At 49.5% G+C, this 18,581-nt stretch overlaps 1 protein-coding gene across 2 annotated transcripts in view; it reads left to right on the top strand.

Moving 5' to 3' along the window:
• Positions 1 to 18,581, top strand: part of SLC24A3 (solute carrier family 24 member 3) — a 429,317-nt gene that overhangs the window by 122,374 nt on the left and 288,362 nt on the right. Inside the window, exon 1 of one of the 2 annotated variants that reach the window (XM_072943710.1) lies at positions 11,277 to 11,384. The exons of the other annotated variant lie outside the window; for it this stretch is intronic. Coding sequence (XP_072799811.1) covers positions 11,306 to 11,384 — 79 coding nt within the window. The 5' untranslated portion in view covers positions 11,277 to 11,305. Of the gene's footprint in view, positions 1 to 11,276; positions 11,385 to 18,581 lie in introns of those variants that run through there. 2 annotated transcript variants of the gene reach the window in all.

The raw sequence follows: 18,581 nt of genomic DNA, 5'->3' as shown, positions 1-18,581 counted from the left end.
TTCCTCCTCTATCTTATCTCCGCATCGTGGGTTAAGCAGCCTCTGGGCTGACCCATGGGCTCAGCTGCTTGTCTCTCTGAGTCTGAGACATGTGACTCAGCTGGACCCTGGCCTCTGACTCTCTGGCCACCACCCCTCCAGCTTCTCCTCCCACTGGTCCATGTATCCCAGCTTGAAAATCAGCTTGGAGAACTTCCCCGTGTTTGCGTGTCAGCCAAGTTAAGCCCCTGTGTGGGCATCACCGGGGTGGTAACACCGGGCCCTCCCAGCCTCCCCCGGATTTCTTCCTGGGGCATTGGTCAGTGTCGAGTCTTGCCGTTGACACCTGGCCGGAGGTTGTCCATGTGCAGCCCTCTCCTGTACCCGTCCAGAGGCTGCAGAACATGTCTCTTGTTTGGTCGCCCCGTTACCTCGGCTTCCCCCAGGTGAACGGTTTGGCTGATCGGCTGGACGCTGTAATATCCAGAGATTCCATGGATTTTAACAAGCACAGAACGTGTGGACAGACTCTTCAGTGACCCTTCACGCCCCACCGACCAGAGTGTGGTCTCAGAAGGTCTCACCTTTGCGCCAGTGCGTTGGGAGGAAACGGTTCCCCAGCAGTTCCTGGGTGTCTCGGGTTTCTGGAAACAGAGCCTGTGAGGGGGCTTATCAGCCCGTGTTTTATTGAAGGAGCGCTCTCAGGGGGAGCCTTTGAAGGAGGGAGAGAAGCGGGACAGGGCAGGGAGGCCGGGTCAGCCTTGACCTGATGCGGCGTCGGGGAGCGTCAGTCCCATAGCTCGGGTCACACCCAGCATCGTTGCTGCTTGTGTTGGGGGCCTGAGGGTTCTTACATCAGTCATGGGACACCCCCGGGGCACGGGGCCCGGCCTTCCAGGGGGCGATGCTGAGGACAGAGGCCCAGCTTGTGCCCCAGGAGCCAGGGGACCCAGTACCAACTGCCAGGGGAGATCTGGGCAGCACTAACCGCAGTGGCAGCTCGGGGAGAAGGAGGCTAACGCCCTGGAAAGGCTGCTGTGAGCAGCTGTGTGGAAGCCTCCACATCCGTCTCCTCATTTAATTCTTAAAACACACTGTAAACGCAGTGTTTTCCCGCCTCAGTGGGATTCAGGAAGTTTCGAAGGCCCGAGGAATAAGGAGTGGAGCAGTTAGGATTTGAATGCAGGTCCCTCTTTCTTGGTTCTGTCCCCAAAGCCCCAGTTGTCTGTGCTCAGCCTGCCTGCTGAGTTGCTCCCTGCACCAGAGACCCCTGTTTCAACATGTGGGTTCTCATTCCCTGATGGGGGAAACCGTTGTGTAGGAATCTCCCAGGAAATTTTTCCAAAAGTCATCTTGAAGTCTTCAAGGCTCTCCTTCAGGCTTGTTTGCTTTTATTTATGTGGTTCAAATCACCACCGTAGGTTCAAATCACCAGTTTGGGAGGTCGGTTATCAACAGGCAGGGGGAGGCTGAAGGTCTGATATGAAAAGAGAGACAGTTTCATCACAGCAATCAAAACAAAAACAGAAGCTAAGTCTTGGGCCATTCAGTGTAGAAAAACCAAAGCTTAACACTCTAGTGGGCCTTAAGAACATCATTACGTTGCATCCAGAATTAGCTGGAATTCATTTGCTCATTTTTTTCAACAGACTTTCTTTATTGAGTACCTGCCATGTATCAGACACTGTGCTAGAGGAATAAGGGTTATTGAGACATGGTCCTTGTCCATAGAGCTTGCGTTGTAGAAACTTCTCAAGGAGAAAGCAAGACACATGAGCAGGCGTCTCCCCTGAGCAGCGTCCTTTATCACATTAACCTGACTGATAAACATATATAAACTGGTAAGCTCATGAAGGGATGCACAGCGTCATTGGTCATCAGGGAAATGAAAATTAAAACTGTAAGGCGACACTACTGCACACTCACTAGAATGGCTCAAATTTAAAAGCTGACAATGCCAAGTGTTGACAAGGATGTGGAGCACCTGGAACTCTGACATACGACTGATGGAAACATAGAAGGGTGTGGCCACACTGGAGGACAGTTTGGAGTGTCTTATACAGTAAACATACACTTAGCATGTGACCCAGCCATGGCACTCTTAGGTGTTTTCTCCAAAGAACTGAAAATGTATGGTCACAAAAAGACATGCACTTGAGTGCTCATAGCAGTTGTATTCATAATAGCCCCACATGGAAAAACCCAGATCTCCATCAACTGGTCAACGGATAAACAAACAGGAGCACATGCACGTAAGGGGCTGCTGCCCAGCTCTTGAGGGAATGAGCCGCCAAAGCACACAACAGCGTGAGCAGGCCTCAGAAACACCATGGAAATGAAAGAAGCCCGACACCAAAGAGAACCTACTGTGTGATTCCATTTGTGTAAAATCCTAGAAAATGCAAACTAATCCTCAGAGGCAGGGAGCAGATCAGTGGTTACCTGGGGCCAGGTGGGTAAACTATACTTCAGTAAAGCTGATTTTTAAAAGGCACCTAGCAGCATGCCCAGCACACAGCAAATGCTCGGTAAATGGCAGACTTAATGACGGACGTGTGCATGTGCCCACCAGGTGCCAGGGGCTCACCCGCCTCCCTCCCAAGATGCGCCCCTTCCCCTCTGTGGGCAGCGGTGAGGCACAGAGACTCCCCGAGGTCCTCCCTGTGGGGCGGAAGCACCACCCTAACTCCCCTTTCTAGCGGATGAGGCTGCTTCCTCCCAGAAGCAATCGTGTTCTCTTTTCCGTCTCGACATCCTTTGACTCCTGTTCAGGCTTCCCAAAGCCTGGCCACACCTCAGGCCCGGCTGAGTCAGGAAACCAGCCGGCTCCCCATGACCCTGCCCCACCCGCCCATCCTTCTGACCCGAAGGGAGGAAGCCACGCATGGTTCTCATCACCGAATTACAGACTCAGCCTTCACTTGGGTTTCCGTTGGGTTTGAAGGCCCCTGCGAGGTGGGATCCACTAGGTCGGTTCTTGTGTTAGGTTTTGATCTGAGTTCAGAACCCTTCCCAAGATTGGCTCTGGTTAAAATCCAACAAAAGGAGATGGAAGGCAGGACAAGGACGACGACACGTTCGCAAAGAGCTCACCGTGGTCTGGGCTCTGCGTTCTCTGTCTGCCGAGATAAGCATGTGCCTCTTTCTTTTCCTCCTTAAGTTGGAATCGATTTTTATTTCTGACCTTTCTGTCCTGGAACCGTGGGGACCACCCCCACCCCGACCTTCCTAGCCACTCCCCCAACTCCTTGCGGACCCCGAGCCCCTCTCCTCCTCCATGGGTGCTTAACCTGGTGGGCAGCCTGGTGAGGGACCTTGTTTTTGACTACTTAGGATAAAATACACGGGGCAGCAGAAAGTGTTTCACCCGTGTTGAAATACGGTACCAGTAGAGTGAATCAGCAGCTGGTGACGGAGGAATAACCTTTGTGCTTCTTTATCCTTCTGTTCAGTCGCGGGAGCTGGTGGTGGGTCTGATGACAGCTATCATTTTGAATTGCCGAAGAGCACAAATGCTGTCTCGAGATATCTGCACGCTGTAATGGGCCATAAGGTACCGACAGCTTTTGGTGATAAAGTCTAAGAAATTGCTAATATACTACGTGGTTTGCTGCCAACATTTGTATTAGAAGGAAATGCTGCATTTCAGTTAGAAGTCAGTTAAAAAAAAAAAGATGTATTTACATATCCCTGTTGACAGGTCCTCTAAATTCTATCCATAGACCCTTGGTTAAGAACCCCTGGGACTAAGAGCAAGCTCTCGTACCTGCCGGGCCTTCCTACTGGTTCGCCACCACTCCCGCCAGCCACATACGTCACCTCCTACATTTAAAACAGCATTGTCGCAAAGCATTTCAGATAGAAAGACGAATTGGGAAAAGTATAATGAACGTCTGCATAGCCGTCACTCACCCAAGAAGTAAGCTGTTGCAAATGCATCTTGAAATCCCCTTTGGACTTCTCGCTGCTCGCGTCCGCATCCTGGCCCCTGCCTCGCAGGGGCAGCCGCTGTCTAGCACTGGCTGTCTGTGAGCCCAGGGCTTGTTGCTAGACTTTTGCCATGAGTGCACACATCCAGAAACGCCATGAAGCAGCAGCTGCATGTTTTTGAGTTCGGTAGAAATGATTTCACACGGTGTGTAAGTCCTTGTGCAGCCTGCGCTCCTCCCTCAATGTGAACACGTGCGAGGTTTGTCCTCATCAGTGTCTGAGGCTCTGGTTCGCCGACTTTCAAAGCTGAGTGGTATCCGGAGGCATGACTACATCCCAGTTCAGCTGGCTGTTCTCCTGTGGATGGACGTTTGGGTTGTGTCCAGGCTTTTGACGATGACAGCGCCACGCTGGGCACTCGTGGGTGTCTCCTGTAAGGCCAGTTTCTCTAGCAGTGGGATGGCCAGATCGTAGGGTATGTGCACCCTTACTTTCCGTAGAGTCCACGTGCACTCTGCGTGGTTGTACGGGTGGATCTACACTCTCCCCAGCAGGAGATGTGCGTTCCCGTTGTTCTGCTCCATCAGCAATACTTGGTATTGTCTGTCTTGGTGTGCTCTGCGAGTCTGGTCGTGTGTCTGATTGTGGCTTTAATTTGCATTGCCCTGGTTACTGGTTGGAGTGATGCTAATGGTGTCCCCCTGAGATATGAGGTTCTAACTCCTGGAACCTGTGACTATTACCTAATATGGTAAAGTTTTTTGCAGATGTGATTAAGGATCTTGAGATGGGGAGATGACCTTGGATTATCCAGGTGGGCCCTAAATGCTATCACAAGTGTCCTTAGAAGAGAGAGGCAGAGGGAAGTTAGACCTCTGTTTGTACCTCTTAATCTCCCTCAGCTTTTTCTTTCCCTCCCCCTTCTCCCTTCCTCTCCCCTCACCACCTGTTTCTTTTCTGTGTCTGACTCTGATTCTATTTGATTATGTTTGTTCATTTGTTTTGTTTTTTAGACTCCACGTATAAGTAAAATCATACAGTATTTGTCTTTCTCTGACTTATTTCACTTAGCATAATGCTCTCTACGTCCATCCATGTTGCAAATGGCAAGATTTCATTCTTTTTTATGGCTGAGTAGTATTCCACTGTGTACATATACCACATCTTCTGTATCCACTCATCTGTAGGTGGACACTTAGGTTGCTTCCACATCTTGGCTATTGTAAATAGTGCTGCAATGAACATAGAAGTGAATATATCTTTTCAAATTAGTGTTCTTGTTTTCTTTGGATAAATACCCAGGAGTAGAATCGCTGGATCATGTGGTAGTTCTATTTTTAATTTTTTGGAGTCTTCATACTGTCTTCCACAGTGGCTGCACCAATTTACATTCCCAGCAGTGCATTAGGGTTCCCTTTTCTCCACATCCTCATCAACACTTGTTATTTGTGGGGTTTTTTTTTTAATGATAGCCATTCTGACAGATGTGAAGTGATATCTCATTTTAATTTGCATTTAGTGATGTTGAACATCTTTTCATGTGCCTCTTGGCCATTGTATGTCTTCTTTGGAAAAATGTCTGTTCAGGTCCTCTGCCCATTTTTTTAATCCAGTTTTTTTTTTTTTTTGATGTGGAGTAGTATGACTTCTTTGTGTATGTTGGATATTAACCCCTGATCAGATGTATCATTTGCAAATGTCGTTTCCCATTCAGTACGTGGCCTTTTTGTTTGGCTGACAGTTTCCTTCACTGTGAAAAAGCTTTTAAGTTTGATGTCATCCCATTTGTTATTTTTGCTTTTGCTCGGTGCTTGGTGGCCTGTTACAGGTGGCCGCCACGTAAACTGTGGTCTCATTTTGGTAAAAAAAGAGAACCTCTAGCAAGCGGATGACTGCTCCTGATTCCCTTGGTAGCCTCAACCGAGTCGTTAACCGCTCTGCATCTTGAGCTTCAAAATGGGTTTAGAGACGAGCTTATCTCTGATGCCGCTCAGCTCGTAAAAGTGTCCGATGACACTTGAGAAATCCAGAGGTGTCCACTTTCGCAGATTTCTACCTTACTTTAAAAAAAATGGTGGTAAAATATACATAATATAAAATTTACCATTTCAACCATTTTAAAGTGTACAATTTGGTGGCATTTATTTCATTTGCAGTGTTAAGCAACTGTCACTTCTTTCTAGTTCTGAAGCATTTCCATCAACTAAAGGACTCCCTTAGCCATGGGCAGTCACTCCCTACTCCTCTCTGGCCCTAGTCTCTGGAAAACACTGATCCATTTCTATGGATTTGTCTATTCTGCATATTTTTTATAAATGGAATCATGCAACATGTGGACGTCAGTATCTGTCTTATTTCACTTAGCATAATATTTATGAGGTATAATGTGTATACATATATATACAATCATATATTGATATATATTATCACATGTCAACATATGCATGTGTGCATATGTATTATTAAGTATCAATACTTCATTCCTTTTTATGGCCGCTGAGTGACGTTCTGTTGCGAGACCACACCACACTTTGTGTATCTACTCACCTGTTGTTGGACATTTGGGTATTTCCACCTTCTGCCTCCTGTAAATAGTGCTGCTCTGAACAATTAATGTACAAGTTTTTGTTTGAACATCCCTATAGTCAACTTACTGGGAAACTACTAAACTATTTTCTACAGAAGTTTCACCAGGTGTATCTTTTTTGATCTTTCGTTTCCCCAATTAAAACAGAAATTCTTATTCATTCAGGCTGCCCATGTTCAGCGCTCTCTCTGTCTCTGTGAGCATCCTTCATTTATGCTTGCCCAGAGACTGCAGGAGTCACGTGCTGGGAACCATCTGTGTAGAGCTCCAGCACCTGCTCCCCATGTGGGGGGGGAAGCCCCCCACCCCCTGCAAAGAGAACTGTCAACTGCTGTTACCACTGATTCACAGGAGCATCTGGGGGTGGAGGGAGAGAACTGGGCCCTCCCTGTGACGTGGGGGGAGGCGAGCCTGGCCGCAGCCCCGGAGGGATATGGAGATGAGGCACCTCCATGGATTTCTGCCATCAGGGCCCCTTACTCTCCAAGGCGCAGGTCCTACCCCCACCTGCTTCTGCAGGTGTGTGGTGAGTAGATGGTAACCTGGTAGCCAGTGGAAGAGGAAGTGTCCCTGCTATCAAGGGTGGATGTCCTGACTCCGCTTTCCAGCTGTGCTTGGAGACAGGGCTGGTGCTTCAGAGATGGCTTAGTTTGGGTTCCCACCAAAATCAGAAACAAGGATTTGAGTACAAATAGATTGTTAGGGAGGCGATCTCAAAAAAAAAAAAAAAAAGAAGGAGAAGGAGAAGAAGAAGAAGAAAGAGGACGCTAATGAACTCATGTACAAAACAGAAACAGACTCGCAGACATAGTAAACAATCTTATGGTTACCCGGAGGAAAGGGTTGGGAAGGGTTGAATTTGGGAGTTTGAGATTTGCAAAGGTTAACCACTATGTATAAAAATAGATAAAAAACCAGATTTCTTCTGTATAGCACAGGGAACTATATATTCAATATCTTGTAATAGCCTTTAATGAAAAAGAATATGAAAACGATTGTATGTATATACATGCATGACTGGGACATGATGCTGTATACCAGAAATTGACACATTGTTAACTGACTATATGTCAATAAAAATTTTTTTAAAAAGGAACACTTCCTAAACCATGAATCAAGCCCTGAACCCCCAAAAAAGAAACACCAGTAGGGGATGTTACCATTGAGGACGGCAAGGGCTCAGTTCCAGGGAGGACCCTCTGTGAGACAGTGCAGAGCCACTGACAGGTGAGGAAACTGGGGTGTTTATCCCCCAGCTATCATCCCACATAGGTTGAGGGTCACTCCTGGGCTGAACCCCAGCATTTCTTGCCTGCCTCTGTAGAGGTCAAGCATCCCCCTGGGGTCAGGTGACACCCTCAGTTAGGGAGTCAGAGGAAACCACAGGCATGGATGCAAACTGTCCATGGAGCTCTCCAGGGTGGGGCCAGCACTGCTACAGAGAAGGGATGTGGAAGCAGAGTTTAGCAGACTTTGCTGAGAAGGAGTCAGGGTGTGTATCCTGAGCCTGGCTTAAGTTACCTGATGTTTGAAGTCAGACCAATGAATAAGATCTTTACGTCTCAATCTGTGGATGTTTCAACATCTCAACGTGTGAATGTCTTTCTGGGTTCCGTGGACATCTCTACACAACAACATATGAAAAATCTCAACACCTGGATCTGAAGATGTTTCAACATGTCAACCTGTGAATGTCTCAATGTGGAATATCCTCACACCTCAACGTGCGAATGTCTCAACATTTCAACGTGTGAATGTCTCAACATCTCAGCATGTGGATGTCAACCTGTGCACGTTTCAGCAGTCTGAACGTGCCATGTCTTAACATCTCAATGTGCAAATGTCTTGATGTCTCAGTGTATGGTTGTCAACATAACAACACATGAATGTCACAACACCATGGCTTGAAAAAGTTGAGTGAGCCATTATTTTCCTTCCAAGCCCAGTCCCTCAGAAGTCTAGTGAAATACTAGCATGCAGAAATTTTAACCCTGGTGGAAATTCTGTTCTTATACAAATCAGCACTGGATCTTACAGGTGGAAAGCTATTTGGTCAGACTTTGTAACAGTCCAGTAGCTCTTCATTTCTATGGAGACCAGGCTGCTGGCAATATCCGTTCCTCCCAAATCCTTACTGGGGGAAGTGCCTCTCAGCCTCATGGAAAAGACAACCCCAGGGCTCATGCCTTTCCTTGAAAGTGGCTGTGAATTGCTGTCACAATCCCACCCAGATAACTGCAGATAAAATGAGGTCACAGATCAGAAACAGAACCTCTGGCACTTGTGAAGTGACAGCTGTCCTCAGGGGGAGAAACAGGAAGACCTGTGGAAAGTAGACTCCCTCGGGAGTGAGGGTGGAATTGACTAGGGTGGGGTGCCAGGGAACCTTCTGGGGCAGTCGTAATGCTCGGCATCTGGATGGAGCTTTGGGCTACAAAGATGTGTTCATTTGTCAAAACTCCGTGAATGTTCACATAAGCTTGTGCGTTTCATTGTAGGTGAAGTGTATCTCAATAGAAAAGCACCACAAACAAATATTGATTTGATATGGATGCTGAAGTACTCAGGGAGAAGCGTGCTGATATCTGCAATGTAATTTTAAATGCATTTTTAAAAAGACAGATGGATAGATGTTGGAGGAGTGAATAGATGGGCACCTGGAAGGTAAAACAAGCATCTTCCGGTGTTATATTGCAATCTAGGTGGTGGGTAACATTTTTTAAACTTTTTGGCATATTTGAAGATTTTCATAATGAAATCTTCTGAGAAAAAGTAGACTTGGAAAACTAACACGTCCAGCCATTTGGGGCTGCTTTACACACATGACAGACTTTGAGAACATTGCCCAATTGTATCTCATTTTCATGCCTCATACTCATTAATGTCCTGGATTATTTTTAGAAATCTTTAAATTCAGATCCATGTGTGTTTAAGACTGAAAAAAATGTAATTACTTTTGGAAATTTTCCATTAAAAGTCTCTGCAAGTTCGATTCTTAATTAGGGGTAGCTATTAGGTACCTGGAATACCCCACTTAGGTGAAACCGCTCGTTCCCCAACAGCACGGGACCCATGCGATGCCACTGTAAGTAGCATTTCTGGTTAGTGGACAGTTGCATCATACCCTTGGACTTGGCTTCAGCATTTTCAGGGCATTTTGACATGTATTGTTTGAGCTTTTTAGAGGAGGGATCGAGTCACCTGAGTCTGAATTCTCTCTAGATTGTCCGCTTGCTGGCTGTGTGACCCTGGGGATTAATGCTTTTATGTGGCAGGTGCGAATGATGACACCGAAGATACAGGTTTCTTGTAAGAAATCAAATGATGCAGGCAGAGCACGTTAAAGAGCCTGACACATCATAGGCTCTTGGTCGGGCAGAGTTGTCAGCCTCGGTCCCTTTCACGAAGTCCCTGTGACATTTCCACGAAGCAGAGTCAGCACCGTCTTGTGCATTTCCCAGAGAAGACGACTAGTGTTTGGAGACGCCCAGTTACCTGCAGACCCTCAACCGCCAGGGGACCCCAGAGGGGATGGAGGACTTGAACCAACATCGCTTAGTCCCCTGCTGTTCCTACCTCAGCCAGTCTTGCCCCAAATCCGGTGGGATGATCAGGAAAACGGAAGGTGTGAAGACGAACTGAACTGGAATTCTCTTTGGTCTCAGGACGAACAGTGAATGGTGTTGCCTCATACTGTTGACTGTCGGAAAGAATTCTGTTGAAAGTTATTAACATCCCCAGTGGAATGGTGGAAAGGCAGGCAGAAATGACTCAGCAGACTTGCGGTGACCTTTAAAACAAAATCTTTAAACATTTGTGCCTCACACATGTGATCCAGGTAGCTTGATCTGAGACTCCAACTACCAATAATTCAAAGTCACACGGTTGGCACTAGCCGAGGTCTTCGCACCCCTTGAGTGTCCGAGGTGTGAGGACCTCTTCACTCCATCCTCACTGTGACCTTAACTCTGTCCCCTGACCCCCTGCGCTTCCCACCTGGGGCCAAGCAATGGTGAGGAAGCTGGGGGCACGGTTGGGAGCACTGTTGTTTGCAGATGTTCAGATACCTGCAGACTCCAGCCACACGGGTGTTCCATGGGGGCTCAAATGCTCATCTCTGAGCCCACCGCTGTTCCTACTTCAGCCGGTGACAGCGGGTCAGTAGCACAGAAATGGCCTCCCAGAGGGCCCCAGGTTCTTCTCAGACGCCCTCTTCCTTTCTTCCCTTCCTTTGGCCAAGGCTGTGGAGTTTCCACACGCAGCAGTTGAAGGACGGCTACTCTGCTTGCCAGCCCATTCCCCCGGGACGCTGGCTCTGCCTCAGACCCAGTTGTCTTGGACAGTCTTCCGCCAGATGTCTCAGTTTTCATGGAGGGTTGTCCTTCTTCTTAAATTCGTCATCCAGAATTGGCTACCAGCTTTATTTGCAGCATAAGGGAAGAAAAAAGTGTCCCCTGGAGAACAGTTTCAGCTGACTGAGTGTCTACCAGTGCTGACAGGAGGGCCCCGGTGCCCGGCGGGCGTGCCTGCGTGTCTGGTGGGGACGCCCGTGCGGGGCGCTCTGGGGCATCGCAGAGACCGTGGCGGGAACGCAGTACAGTCAGACCAAGCCCGGGAGGGAAGCGATGGCCAAAGAACACACACCCTCGAGGGCTTTATTGTTTTCAGAGCATACTAGGGAGTTACAACAGACTGTTTGGAGCCTTAACAATGGCTTATTTTGTATTGGATTTTTTTTTTAAAAAAAAAAAGCAAAGGCTTTTTTCCTTTGTGTGTTACACGTATGCCAGGAAAAACAGCTCCTGGAGAATGAAAACATCTTCGGGGGTCAGTTTGCAGCTTGAGAGGGGCCGCCGGGCCGGGCGGCGGGACGGTTTTCTCCTGAGCGGTGAGTGTCCAGGGAGGACCAGATGCGAGCAGGCGGAGGGGCCGGCAGTGGAAGGCGCCCTGTCCTTAGTGCGGGCCCAGCAGGTCTTCAGTGGGAGCTGCGGGTGCAGCGATGACCTCACCCCTGGCCGGGAGGGACATGGGCTGCAGAGTAGCTGGTGTCCAAGCCCCACTGGGGAACAGGACTGGGCAGGGGGTGCCGCGCACAGCAGCCTGGCCTGGTGTCCGCATCTCTGGAGCAGCTTTTAAAGCACACGTTGCCTTAGCAACGCCCCCCTCCCAGACCCAGACCCCGGGTTTACTCTGGGCGGTGCTATCGTCTGCAGGGATGAGAACCTGCCAAGTCCAGGTCTACCGGGGAGCGGGTGGGAGGAGCAGTGGGAGCAGTGGAGGAAGAACGTTCCAGAAGCCCAGCTTGCTGTCTGCCCAGCGCTGTATCGGGCAGCCTCCCTGTGGACCACACAGGGGCTTGTGTTCATGGCCTCCTGAGAATGACACCCCCACCCGGCGTGCGGCTGTGCTGGTGCAGACACAAGCTCTCCCCCGGGGGGCCTCACACTGGGCACCCTCAGCAAACGAGGGCAAGGCTGTGCCCCCCCCCTTCGGCTTGACTCGTGTGGGGACCACGGGAATCATTCCAGCAGTGGTCTTTCTCAAAGAGCAGTTCCAGGACCCGGAGCCTCCGTTCCCCCTGGGAGGGAGGGAGAGATGCGTGTCCTCTGGCCCCACCACAGAGGGACTGAGTCAGGAGCGCTGGGCGTGGGCCCAGGAATCTGAGTCTCCCCAGGCTCCCCAGGTAAGCCTGATCGCAGGCCTGGTTCAGGCCCCACAGATGGGGAGGGAACAGGACGGCTCCTGTAGGAAGTGCGATTCCACTGCGGGCATTTTTAAGTCCCTTTCACATTCCAGGTTCTGTCCGTGGGCTCTGGTGGGGCTTCTACATGGGAGGGCCTTTAGGAAGATTTGGGGCAGGATCTGTCAGGAACGGGGCACTGGGGGATTTCTTTTGAGGTGATACACAGAAAAGCCTAAGACTGCTTCTTACTGACAATGTTGTGCTGGTTTCAGGTGTACAACATAGTGATTCAGTTATACATGTATGCATCTTTTTCAGGTTCTTTTTCATTTTAGGTTATTATAAGCTTTTGAATATAGTTCCCTGTGCTCTACAGTAGGTCCTTGTTGTTTATCTATTTTATATACAGTAGTGTGTGTCTGCTAATTCCAAACTCCTAATTTATCTGTCCCCTCTCTTTCCCCCCGGTAACCGTAAGTTTGTTTTCTATGTCTATGAGTCTCTTTATGTTTTATAAGTAAGTTCATTTGTGTCATGTTTTTAGATTCCACATGTAAGTGATATCGTATGATACTTGTCTTTCTCTGTCTGACTTACTTCACTGAGTATGATGATCTCTGGGTCCATCCAAGTTGCTGCAAATGGCACTATTTCATTCTTTTTTATGGCTGAGTAGTATTCTGTTGTATATATACCCCAAGCTTCTTTATCTGTTCATCTACTGATGGACATTTAGGTTGCTTTCGTGTCTTGGCTTTTGTAAATAGTGCTGCTATGAGCATTAGGGTGCATGTATCTTTTTGGCGTAACTTCCAGAATATACAAACAGCTCATACAACTCAATAACAAAAAAACGAACAACCCAATCAAAAATGGGCAGAAGACCTAAACAGACACTTCTCCAGTGAAGACGTACAGACGGCCAGCAGGCACATGAAAAGATGCTCAACGTCGCTAACCATCAAGTAAAAGCAAATCAAAGCTACAATGAGGCACCACCTCCCAGCAGTCAGAATGCCATCATTAAAAAGTCCACAAACGATGAATGCTGGAGGGGCTGTGGAGCAAAGGGAGCCCTCCTGCACTGCTGGTGGGGATGCAGTTTGGTGCAGCCACTGCAGAGGACAGTATGGAGATTCCTTAAAGAACTACACATAGACCTACCATGTGATCCCGCAGTCCCACGCCTGGGCACACATCCAGAGAAATCCCCAGTTTGAGCAGTAATGCCTCTCTAGTGACGCTTTGTTCACACCTGACATAAGAGTGAGAAGACGGCCATGGTTCATTCAAATGCTGGTCTTGGAAAGCCTGGTGTGTGGTGGGTAGCTCTGGCGCTGACCCCAGCCCCTCCTCAAGGCCCCGCAGTGGGCCCAGCCCGCGGCAAAGGCTGCCTGTGCTGTGGCTCAGGACCCACCCGTGAAGATGAAAATCAGATCTTTTTTTTTTCTTTCCTTCTGACTTTCCCTGTGGGTCCAGGTATTATTTATTATCTGCTTTTGCTCCCTGCCTCCAGGCGAGGAGTGTATTTAAGCCCATTCAAACTTTACAAGTCTTAAAAATAATTCTCTCTCTGCTCACCCCTTCCAGGTTTGGCAGGGGCTTCCTTTGAACAGGAAATCCATCTCCTTCTACCTGTCCAACCCTCCTGACTAACTCACACCGTGATCTGTTCTTACTTTTTCAAACTGCAAGTTGGCAAGGTCAGTGTGTGTGTGTGTGTGTGTGTGTGTGTGTGTGTGTGAGTGTGTACGTGTCGGGTGGGGGTGTCCTGTTTCCCCCTTCCACTGCCAAGGGTCCTGATTTTCAGTGCGGAAGCTTAACTTCTTCAAAGGCAAAGCAGGCATCACGGCCCCTCGTGAACAGTCACGCCTCCTGTGAGTCCATCTTCATCTACTGTCCCTAAGTTATCCCAGCCTTCTGGAAGTGGAAGTTACTGGGACTATTTTAAGAGCAAATTTACATACCGCAAGCTCATGGCATACGTTTAAGGTGATAATTATCTCCAACCTGAATTACTTTCATACCGAAAGGAGACCCCTGGAGGTTTTCCTTTTCCTGTAGTTCTTCATTTTAATGGGTTTTTGAGTGTGATTGTGGGTTGCAGCCTCTCTTCGCTTCCTGCCTCCCCACCCATCCCTAATGACTTTTCTCTGTCTTCCAAAACCCATGGGAGTAATCAACTGTCCAGCCCTGGAGGGGCCCCCCAAACCACGCCCATCTCTTCATGAGAGCCTGAATAATAATGAGGGGGAATGAAAAGTGTCGCAGAGAGACATCAGGCTACCATTGAACTGACTTCATTTAAAGTTAAGGGGAAAAATAGGAACCAGCAGTGGGGCTCTGTGCTGCAGTGAACGCTGCGGCTTGCTGAGGAGTGGAGAGCGGGAGGTATTTGGGAGGGGAAAGGTCCGTAGAAGAAAGTTAAAGGTCACCTGCCTTGTCTCCCCCGCTCCGCCCCAGGTGTACACACTGCACCCACCACCAGGGCTGTGAATGGAGACGGTGCTCTCTGAAGTCCTGGCGTGGCTGTGACCCCGGGTCCCTGTCCTCTGAGCCCACTGGCCAGCTGGCCGTCCTGTAGAACTCCCCCCCTTCTCTGCACTGTTTATCAGAAGGAGGACGCTTGCCATGTGCGTCTGCTGAGCCCTTGAGGGGCGGCTAGTGCCCCGACTAGCTACACTTTGGCTTTTATTTAATTCTGTTTAGTTCCCGTTTCAGTGGCCGCGTGGGGCCGTGCAGAGCTGGAGGGAAGACGGCGCCGGTGCCCGCGCAGTGCAGGTCTCCCTCAGCCGCCAGGTCGTTCCTCTGGACAGTGGCCCCAAAGAGCAGCCTGGCTCCCCGAAGAGGAGTTCCCCCCGATTTATTAAGTCTGGAAGCTGAGAAAGAAAAAACCATGATTCTGCAAAGAAATTGAGATAATTGAGGCTTGAAATTTTCACTGAGGTGAAACAGAACCTTCCTTCATTATTAAATAGACTTGGAATGAAAGCAGAGACTAAATGGAAAGGCCTCTTTTTTTTTAACCCTTCTTCATCCACTGGGGACCATTTGTAAAAACTCTAGGGGTATCCAAGGACTGCTTTGTTTTGTTTTGTTTTGTTTTTTGGCCGAGGAGAAGGGTGGAAAAAACAGTTGTCTGATTAGATGCCCAGGTCCTCAGACTGGCTGGCTCTGCCTTTGTGGGCCGCGATAGGGAGAGGGTCTGGTGGGAGGTGCGAGAAGCATCCCCAAGTCTGGAAGGTCCCAGGCAGCCCTGGGCCCAGTGCTGCTTGGCGTTGGTGTGTTTACAGTGTTTGAGAAAGCCGTTCTGTTTTGGATGTTCCTGTAATGGAGCAGCATCCATCCCTGGACGTCTGCTGAGTAATGGGCTCTGTGTTTCACGCTGTGAGATTCAGAAGGAGCGCTGTATTACCACGGCCCGTGGCATCCATTGTAGAGTAGGAAAGCTAAAAAAGAGACTCTTGGAAGAAATGGTGGAAAAGGTAACTATCCGAGTGTTAATTTTTTGGTAACGAATAAGAATGTGAGTGTGTGTGTGTACATTTAGCTAATGCCTGGGTGGCACTGGTGGCAGTCAGTGGGACAAAAACATTGTTACAGGGAGAGGTTAGGTTCCTTCTGAACTGAGAACCATCTTTGCTGGTGTCTGTACTGAGAACAGCCCAGGAAGGTGGTGACAATGAATGCTGATGGACAAGGTCCAGCCAGAGAGAAAAACGGGACAGACAGAGTCGAAAGTAGCCAGCCAGGGCCCAGAGACTGTCCTGGGAGCCTGGCACCCCTGCTCGCCTGTCCCTCCCCTTTGGCCGGGGTCTTCGTGAGCGGTACTCACAGCCTGGCCTTGGCTGCAGGGCTGCTGTGCGCCCTCCGTTCACACCGTTGGCGGCTCCCCCAGCCGTGGCCGCCGCCCCCCGGCCCTCCTCCTGGGTGCTGAGTGGGTGCCGCCCCCTGCCTCTGCAGTCCCAGGCCCACTGTTTTGCCTCGCTCCCTGGAGAAGCAGCCGTGACAGCCACTGGCCCCAGGACCCAACAGTGTAGCCAAAGCATGCTTTTTTGAAAGAAGAGCATTTAATGAAAGTTAAATCTAATTTGAAACAAACCTGGGGCCCATGGTCTCTCAGCGCCCAGGAATGGTTCAGGCCAGACGTGTCAGAGGGGCCTGGCAGCTGGCTTTGGGAGGAGCTCTCGCTGGCCCAAGCTGGGGCAATTTGAAATCAAAATGGATGACAGTAACAGGTTCTAATCCATAGAATAAAGCGAGAATCTGTGAGTCCACATTTGAACACATGAACGGGTGAGTGAATGAATGAATGAGTTGGAAATAACTCTCCTTTGAGTAGGAGGAATTCGCAAAGTCACCATCTGGCCGCCATCACAGGCGTTTCAAGCAGGAACTGTCAGTAATGCTGCAGCTAGGGGCCAGTGCCTGATACACAGGACGCTGACACAGTCTCGAACAATATTCCCTTGGGGTACTCATTAACAGCAAAGAAAAAACCGGTAACCTGACAGCGGCGGCCTGGCTGGCCCTGCCCTGGCCCAGCGCAGCGGAGGGGGGAGCTGGCAGCGAGCCTCCTGCTGGGACGCCCTGGGAAGGACACACAGCACTTCTAGAGTAGTCTTGTCCAGAGGCATCATCAGGCAAACCCAAACTCAGGGGCATTCTACAAAATCTGCCCGGCAAGGGCGTGAACGCGAAACGGCAGAGCAGCCGTCCCAGCTTGGAGGAGACTGAGGAAGTGGGACAGGTACGTGCAGTGTGTGCTTCTTGATTGAGTCCCAGACAGAAAGGCTTCCTCTTCCTGTGAGACATGAGTGAGACGCTGAGCAAAATGAATAAGGTCTGTAGATTCGGTAATAGTATTGCTAGCATTGTTAATTTCCATGTTTTGACAACTTTGTGGTGCTTGTAGAAGTGAATGTCCTTGTTTTTAGGAAGCACACTGTACAACGTAGGTGTAGAGGGCAAGGTGCCTGCATTCGACTGCAAAGGGGACAAGGGGACTGCCTGTGGTGACAGTGCTCTGTCCCTTCATTGAATTGTGGGTCACCAGGTGTCTACATGTGTTGACAGGGACTGAACTGTACACTGAACACCTGTGCATTTTCCCACGTGTAAGTTGTGCCTCTCTGAAAATTAAATCAGAGAAAATGAAACACTTTTTTTAAAAAGGCAATTCCAACATCGTTTAGTGGGTAAAGCCATTGAGGTGAGTGTAAATCTTTCCAGAGTGGCTACGATGAAATTCCAGGGTTGTCCCTGACCCAAGCATAATTCTTAAAATTATTCACTATTTCATGGCCATCTGTAATTTCTCGTCTTAGCATTTAGCTTCATGTGGTGCACAGTGAATATTCTCCAGTTGTTCGATGATGCTGTCTTGGGCGCTTCATCCTGTTTGAGACCTGGCGGACAGGAGAGACGTATGTTTCCAGGGGAGGGGCAGAAAGCCACCCCCAGGGCAGAACTTTCTGGGCACTGACAACCTCAGTGGAAACACCTTCCGCCCTAGGAGGTGCCCCTGCCCCTACCAGGCCAGCTGCAGGGTGGTGAGCCTGTGGTTTGGAGCCTGACAGTCTACTTATTGGAGTTTCCTTTTAAGGGACCCCAGCCAGCTCCCTGCCTTGATTGCGAAGGTTGGAGAGTGTATTCGTTGCTTTTTAAGTCACCCTCCTGTGCCAGGAAGCTTCAGGATGTTGTTGTAATCCTTCCACCTCCAAATCAGATGGAGCAAAAATTTCATGCCAGCCTCGCCCAGCAGGAGGACGGGGAGTGTGAACGTGGAATCGGGGCTCTGAGCCAAGAGCAGGGCTCGGGTGGAGGGAGCAAAGTCAGGGTCTCACCTGCACAGCATCTCATGTCAGACAGGAACCAGCTCCCACGTCCAGACAGCACTTGGCCACCAGGAGCCTGGCAGTGAGCCCTGTCCTCGTCCATCACATGCTTGGGTTGCCTGGGCAGCATTTCGACACTTATTGTGGATAAAGACACAGTAAAGATTAGAGATACCTAATGACTACAACCGGGGCTTTCTTCCCTCTTTCCCAGGCTCTGGCTGGTACGCCACAGGCCTGTCTTAGTGTGGTTCCCAGCAGCAGACCTGAGCGAGGACTTGAGTGTGGGTCCTCAATTTGGGAGGGGAGCCAGGGAAGGGAAGGAAGCCGTGGTGGTGACTCAGCTGCCGGGGGATTCTGGAAGGTGATGGAGAGCCTGCACTCGGCAGGTTCTCACCCCTGGGCGATGGAGCTGGGGTACATATACACCAGCTCCCACTAGTCGTTGGTTGAGGGCTGCAGGGAGGAGTGTGTGTTCAGTCCTGGTGTGTCACTACAGCCATCACATATTTCGGCACAGGGATGTTGATGGAGGTCATGGAAGTTGAGCAGGCAGGGGTGGAAA

The sequence above is a fragment of the Vicugna pacos genome, chromosome 19, assembly GCF_048564905.1.
Source record: "Vicugna pacos chromosome 19, VicPac4, whole genome shotgun sequence".
Classification (NCBI taxonomy): Eukaryota; Metazoa; Chordata; class Mammalia; order Artiodactyla; family Camelidae; genus Vicugna; species Vicugna pacos.
The sequence above is the reverse complement of the archived record's forward strand: the minus strand, read 5'-3'. Positions and strand labels throughout refer to the sequence as shown.